This window comes from Pollachius pollachius, assembly GCF_949987615.1.
Source record: "Pollachius pollachius genome assembly, chromosome: 8".
Taxonomy (NCBI): domain Eukaryota; kingdom Metazoa; phylum Chordata; class Actinopteri; order Gadiformes; family Gadidae; genus Pollachius; species Pollachius pollachius.
Genome location: NC_136941.1, coordinates 20223706 through 20231690, shown reverse-complemented (window position 1 = coordinate 20231690; position 7985 = coordinate 20223706). Strand labels below are relative to the sequence as shown.

The window sequence follows — 7985 nt, the reverse complement described above, 5'->3', positions numbered from 1 at the left end:
TGTTTTTGTTTTGAATATAATGGTTATTATGATTATAAGTGTTATTTTTGCCATGCATCGGTTTCATCTGCATAGGCTGGTGCTGTAAAGTGTGTAAGTTGTCTATGTGTGTATATGTACACATATGCTCAACAAATCTGATCACAGTTTGGCGAAAAGCTAAATGTGTAAATAAAGCAATATTACGAAATTGTGTTAGGGATAACACAATAACTCTAACCCATGTGCAAGGAAGAGCAAAACATATTATTCCATCTTTCCAGGTGTGGCTGTCGCTGCTCCTGCTTATGGTCTATCACGTATAGTTTGCATACTGCCTCTCTGTTGTCTCCGGTGGAACCAGGCAGTTGACCATTGTTAAGTGGATAACAGTCTACCAAACTAAGTTATGTTGTTTGTGAATTAGTCACTATTATAAATAAAGTAACTCCTTACTTAATTGATGCCATGGCTCTGAAACAAGTCATTTTTTTTCCCAAGAATGGAAGTTATGCATACATGCAGGGTTTTTCAGGGGCTGTATTGGAGGATATAGTAGGACCCGGAGGGTCCACATGTCCAGAGATTTGGAGGTAGGGGACAAACCTTCTGATGAGGACAGAGACTAAGGCAGACCGGCAAAAGATGGGAAAAGGATTGGCATTGGTCATCATTTAAATTCTCTACATTTACAGCAAATTGAGTTTGCTATATATGTTTGCTATATGGTTGCATTCAAACAATGATAGGTCATTAATTTCAAAGCAGGACCACTTTGGACTCAACCTACTAAATAGTGTTGATTTTCTTGTCCACTACCAAGTCATGACATAGGCCCACCAGGCAGTACAGGTTTTATTTTCCAGTCTGGAAGTTCACAAAGAAAAAGCTAGGAGGAAATAAAGATTTTAAAGTTCAAAATAAAAATGTAATCTGTTGGATGTGTTAGGATTTCCTTTTAGGTGTTGAAGATGCTAATTTTTAAATAAGGGACCAAATGTTAAAATGAAATGCAGTGCATCCAATTCATGTTAATGTGGTGACCTAGGCGTATCGTATTGTAAGCAATTGTTGTACTGTAAGATCCTTAAACAACATGGTTAAGCATTGCATCCCAATCATTGAAATCATAAGAGCTCTGATGTAATGTCACTGGCTATCATGTCAGTGACAATACAAACCTTACTATGGAACAATATTGATTTGCTGCAAAATATCTGTATGTATAATAATTACACATTGTGAATATAATAAATTAAAACCTTCTTCCTAAAAGAAGGTGTGAAAGGCAAAGGATCTTCATATCGGCCCCATGGTGTGGCTTTTCAGAAATTAAATGTAATAAAATTAATTTTACAAATATTGGTCAATAGTATAACTGCAATTAATATCTTATTGTTACATTTTAACATTAAAGCCACACAAAGCATTCTTCTTTAAAGCTCATACATAGATTGTTACTGAAAACCTGTAGCCATAAAGGCAACAACATATATCTGCACATTTACTGATATCTTCACATATCCTGATATTTCTAGATATAGCCTATTCGTCAAACTATCCCGTTTCTATTGTTGTGCCTTACCATGGCTATAACACCTTAGATAAATAGATACATACACAGAGAGAGGACGATAAAAATCCAGAGAGAAAGAGAGAGAGGGGGGAGGGGAAGAGAGAAAGAGAGTGCGCGATAGAGAGAGAGGGAGAGATAAAGAGAGAGAGTGTGGTCTTGTGTGTTTGTGTGTGAGAGAGAGAGAGAGAGAGAGAGAGAGAGAGAGAGAGAGCGAGAGAGAGAGAGCGTGAGAGGGAGAGAGAGAGAGAGAGAGAGAGAGAGAGCGAGAGAGAGAGAGCGTGAGAGGGAGAGAGAGAGAGAGAGAGAGAGAGAGAGAGATAGAGAGAGAGAGAGAGAGAGAGAGAGAGAGAGAGAGAGAGAGAGAGAGAGATTTGTGTCTACCATGGCGACTGTAGGTATGTTTAATACCTCTGGTTCCTTATCCGGGAACTACCTCTTATTCTGCTATTGGGCCATAGGGTCACGTGGTAAAAGTAACTTTACAGGGCTGCTCGCAAGTAGGAGGGCTTTATGGAGCAGAAAAACGACAAAGCTAGAAAAATTATTTTCCACTCCAGAAATTAATGATCATGAGCTCGTATTTGATGGAGTCTAACTACATTGATCCGAAATTTCCTCCATGCGAGGAATATTCGCAAAATAGCTATATCCCAGAACATAGTCCAGAATATTACAGCCGCGCAAGGGACAGTGGCTACCAGCATCACCACCAGGAGTTATATCCTCCGCGGGCAAGCTACCAGGACCGCCAATATAACTGTGCAAGCATCCCTGAACCTGACACGCCAAGGGTGCATGGACTACCCCATTCTGCGCACCTGCTTGCAGGGAAAGGGCAACCTGCATCATGTGAAACCCCACAGTTATCTATGTCCCCCGCCACCCCACCGGCTGCAACGTCCGCCTGCAACCAAGCTACCCCGGAGCATCCACACAGCGCTGCCTCCATGAAGCAGCCCGTGGTGTACCCGTGGATGAAGAAGATTCACGTCAGCACTGGTAGGCAACGTGTATGTTTATGTTCTCTGCACTCCTGCTCTTCTTGCTCTTCTCTCCCTTTCCCTCCCTTTATCAGTCCCTCTGACTCCCATCTCGTTGCCAGCCCCTGCTCCGATAGCAGGGAAGCCTTTGAAATGGCACAATTGAGGCGGATTTACGACTCGGCATTGGTAATTACACCCACCATAAATTTTATAGCCGAGGTATACTCAGGGCAGCCGTATCGCCATGTGGCTTCTGCTGTTATGTATTGCGCGATAGAGAGGGGGGAGAGATGAATAATAAGAAAGAAAAAAAGATAGAGCTTTGTAATGTTGCATTAATAATTTAGCTGATAGTTGGATGTGAGGGTCCTTTCATTACGTTGAAAAGTTCTTAACTTCCCATTTAAATTTGTCCAACAGCTTAACAGTCATTTATCCAATACATCTTTCTGTCATATCCCTGTTGAGGCAAGTCTTGTTTACACATCCTTTCCTCCCTTTCTTTCTCCCTTTCTCCCCCTCTCCTTTCCCCTTTTCCAGTGAACTCGGGTTACAATGGGACGGAACCCAAGCGGTCTAGGACAGCATACACTCGACAGCAGGTCTTAGAATTGGAGAAGGAATTCCACTATAACCGATATTTAACTCGGCGGAGGCGCATCGAGATTGCCCATACCCTGGTTCTCTCCGAGCGACAGATTAAAATCTGGTTTCAAAATCGCAGGATGAAATGGAAAAAAGACCACAGGCTTCCAAACACCAAAGTGAGATCTTCTTCTTCGTCCTCCGGGTCCAATACTGGCTCAGCAGCCGGCGCTGTGGCCGTGGCCGCGGCCGCTACCGGGGCCGGGGCCAGCCCTGATGAACTGACCGGAGCGCAGCATGCCGAGGATATTACCAGGTTATAAACCAGGGAAGGGGATAGAACAAGAAGAAGAACTGGTTATTTATAGAAGTTATATATTTTGTTTTCGTAGCTATCTTGTGCGGTTTCCTTTAAGTCCAAAGTTATATAAATTGCATGTTATATAGCATGGATTAAGCGAATACCGATGAATTATTTTTACGTGATACAGGGTTTAATTTATTTAATGAAGAGTTGAGATGTTTTTTATTGAGAAAAAAAAATGTTTTCAATTAAGGAGAGAAAATGCAGAAAAATGTACATTTGGTCAACATGTTATCGTGGGCTATTCTTTCGCCCTGCTGCCCAAGGTGAAATGCACAATCTATTTATTTCAAACAACACTGGAAGGACATCGTTATGATAATAGTTATTTTTGGTAAAATAAAAAGGAATAGCTGGAGCACTCCATTGATCTTGAACGTGTAGAAAATAATTTGTGAATTACATTGTGTGTTTTCACAAATCAGTTTTTTGTTTACAATTTAGTTTCGTGTTGTTGATGTTGTGTTTTAGACCGTTAAAGCAGATTATTGTTATATGCAATAAACGGAGTCTAGTGTACTTGTGATAATCATATTGGTCAATAAAACAGTGAGTGTTTTATCGTTGCTCGACTTCCTTTAGATACAGTTGTGGCTCACTCTTGTTTTGGTTTTAGAGCTATGCTTTTAAGGTGTACATTATGGGTCAATTAACATTTTATAAGGTTAACAAATTGCTCACCGTGTTTACAAGCTGTGATTGTGAAATATTTCGGCTCCTTGCGTTTTTTAATTTAATATTGTATATTACTAGTTTAACTGCTACATGTGTTCTTTCTGTGTCCTCAAATGCCACTTATAGAGGACGTCAATAGTTTTAAAAAAAAGTCCCAACAGCAAGTGGACTAGTTTGTTCTGTGCATAGGCCTACGTGCACTATAATTAATCTAAAGGGCATTCAATTAACCATAAAGGCAAGACACGAAAGCCCTTCACTAGACTGCAATGCCCCTGCCATCTCGAAAGAATTAAGCTTTGCTTCCCACATACGACATGCAGAGAACAGCTGCATGTGGATCCTTTAGCATACTTAAACAAATGTTTGTTTCGTATAAATGAAATTTTAAAATTTAGAAACTTCGATTTTTGGTGTATCTTAATTCGGCAACTTGATTCCATAATTTCAACTGGCCAACAAAACACCCATGATGAGGCTAGACTGAACCCAAAGCGTCACGTTGTCTTGGTTAGCATCAGGCCTCTGATATTGAGCATGATATTGATATTCTGATTGATATTCTAGTCATCGTGGCCCAGTTTGTCCCAATGCCTTGCATATTACAAAAAAATCGCTGGGTGGTTTTTCATTTTTCTCTGTATCTCTAGCGGGTGACAACACTATTCCACATTGTGATGCTTCATTTCAGATCGATGCTTTCCTAGAAGACTTTATACTTTGATGGTGTCGAATTTTACGGTTTCAAAACACGGTGCCTGTAACGTCAGAGCCCCCTTCCCGGGATGTGTTCCAACACATTGTCAAGAGAAGAGTATTTACGACTGATGCCTACATTCTTCAGGCATGCTAATATTTACAGGATGTAAAATGTTGATTCAAAAACATGTCACCTTGTCATTTCTAAAGAAGTTAGCAGGCCCTTGCCTCTTTGTTACATTTCAATTTTATTTATGGTTTCAATGTTTTATTCTAGTTATTTGGCAATTTTGTGAAAAAAATACTTTTAAAATTAAAAATTGATTTTATCTTAAAGAGACACAAGGACTTGATGGATTATTGAAATTGTGACTTGAATGGATTTATAAAAAAATACTTTCTTAGTGGGGGGCAGATGCGCACAATGACAAGCGGTATTCTTAAACATCCATCTTGAATTATCAGTGTTGTGTTCTATAGTAGTATAGGGCGTATAACATTAAATGGAAATATGGGCTACATGTAATCTACCTGATCATAGCCATTGTTGCTCCTTTTTATTTAGACTAAAGATTATCTATGTTATTTCCAACATATAAGCGGTTATAATGCTGCGTTTGGACGTGGCTTTGGAGGGGCACTAGAAAAGGGGGCTGAGACGGCGCTGAAAAATGAATTCAGGGGCCTTTATGTTGCTAGACAGATTAGAGAAATTAATGTGCACGCCAAAGCCGCAGCATCCCTCCGATTTCACAAGCCCTGTCGCCTCCACGTCGAGAGGCTGAAAAGGTACTTTATAGAAATTTAAGGCAAAGCACGGGAAGGCTGAGTTCACTTCGAGGACACATTTTCTGACCGATTAGGCTCACTTCGGTCTGGATGGGCGACCTCCCCAACCGGATGACCTGGCAGGTTCGTTCTCCGTGTTCCCTCGTGGTGCCGTCGTGGGTCCCCCTTGGAATGGGCTTTCTTTGTGATTTTTTTAGTTTGCAATGTGCCTATAGAGAGGCCGGTGGAAGGACACTTCTTAATGTGTTGCCCTTTGTTCGCCTCGCTAAAGTCACCCGGAAAAGTGTTGCACTGCTGGCCAGGAAACAATTTAGCCTCACTCTGTGGGCTACGTTGTAGAACGACCTGTGCATTGCCATGACCCTTCACACAACTAGTGACTACACACATAATCCTTCTGTTTGGAAAAAAATAAATAATTTGCATCCACATGAAAACATTCTTTCAGCATTTATTTTTTGAACATTCAATCAAAAACACCAACATGGTCTATACAATTGTATTGTTGATCAATCAGATGCTCAATTGGATACATTTAATTCATTAAGAAAGATATTAAGTATTGAGTATTGAGTATTTGTGCTGGGGTCAAACGGCCTCTGAAGTGCCCTAGGTCTCACAGTACAGTGACTGCTCAATGTTAACTCTATAAGTTAGTTATATCTGGTGTACCATTATCTTATGGTTTGTCTACCTCATGTAACACACGAGCTCCTTTAATGCGATTAAAAACCAGAAGGGAATACATCGTTCAAGTAGGCTCTATATACAATGAATCGAATTGTAGTTATTATAATAATATCCCATCCGTACACCTCTCACCAAACATTTCATTTATGTGTGTCTCTGTCTGCAAACAGGGGTGTTCTCCATCAGGAGGCATCCAGATGACTCTCGGAGTCTCCTCATCCTCTTCATGAATGCCCCCAACAAGACTAATGACTGAATGTATTGGCTTGTTTCATTGTTATTGTGTGGCTCTCACACAGAGTCAGCAACCGTTACTTAACACATGGTGGAAGCACAATGCAAGATTAATCCAGCCAAATGTCCCTGAGTGATGATAAAAAGAGAGAAAGACACATTCTCGGGATTGAAAGGGGGACAAAAAAGACCCATCCAGGCTCTTCATTTTGTGTAATGCTTGGAGCCTTTCCCCCACTAAGTGGCCCTCGGACGGAGCGGGCAGTCTAGGTTCAAGAGCAATAGAGTTCCATGCAATATGGCAGAGCTCTGCAACCTGGGGTGAGAATACCTATTGTTATTACTGGAAGCATTATTTATAAACCTGTATCGCCCTGCCTTGGATTTGACAACATCCAAGTGATCTAGCATACAACATGAGCCCTTGGTTGGGTTATTGGCTAAATTAAGAATGGAACGAAACCTATGTTGAATTAAAAGCTCTCAACCCTATTATGGGTGTAAATCAGTGATGTAATTGTATGCTGGGACTAGTAATGGAATCCTTTCTGTGTCTTCAGAGACCCATGGGGTTCCCCACAAATGTACCAGATGTCCCGCTTTACCTTGCTTTTATTAACACAATATTTGCAGCATATTTTCTGCACTATAATCTGTACTAAAACACATTTATTTGTTTGTTTTTGTGTGGACAAAATTACAAACAAAGTAATTGTATTTTAATAGTATTGAGCATTAAACTGTAGGGGACACCGAACAGACCACTAAGTATACTGAAAACAAACCTAAAAGAACACATTTTCCAGTGTTTAGTTTGAATGTTCGTTCATCGTGAGGTTTTGTTAGAAATCCTCTCTTGTACTATTAGAAAAATGCAATATTAGTGAATCTCTTCTTAAATCCAACCTTGCTTCTTACTTGGATATATGCCAGATCACCAACGTGACACCATTGCAATGGCCAGCATTAGACATTGTGCATGTGGTCATTGGAAGTGGTCTACAGTTTGTTTCCACAGTATACTTTACACTTCTCAGGTGAAAGTCTTCTTCAACCTCTTTGCTTTACAATGAAAGGTCTCAGACGAGACTATTGTTAGGTGTGTAGTGTGTTTAAACGGCAGCCATGGCAGCTGCATAAAGACTCAGAGTTGAAACTGGGGTCACATTGCTATTTTCCAGGGACAGATTCTGTCTTGCATAGAACAGGGGTGGTTGTGTCATAAATCCGTAGAAGTACGTTCCTATCCTCTCAGCCAGATGCACCCTCCCCCCCCCCCCCCCTCTCTCTCTCTCTCTCGCTCTCTCTCTGTCTGTATCTCTCTGTTTTTCTCTCTGCTTCTCTGTCTCCCTCTGTGGTTCCCTGTCTCAGACTCTATCATTGTTTCTCTATCTCACTGTGTGTCTCTCAC

At 40.8% G+C, this 7985-nt stretch overlaps 1 protein-coding gene across 1 annotated transcript; it reads left to right on the top strand.

The window, feature by feature from the left end:
* Positions 1-2058: 2058 nt before the first annotated feature.
* On the top strand, positions 2059-3446 carry hoxc4a (homeobox C4a; the record flags this gene model as incomplete). Its single annotated transcript, XM_079740984.1, has 2 exons — positions 2059-2554; positions 3079-3446. Exons 1-2 carry the CDS (start codon positions 2119-2121, stop codon positions 3444-3446), a joined length of 804 nt encoding a protein of 267 aa, XP_079597110.1. The 5' UTR covers positions 2059-2118.
* Positions 3447-7985: the final 4539 nt, after the last annotated feature.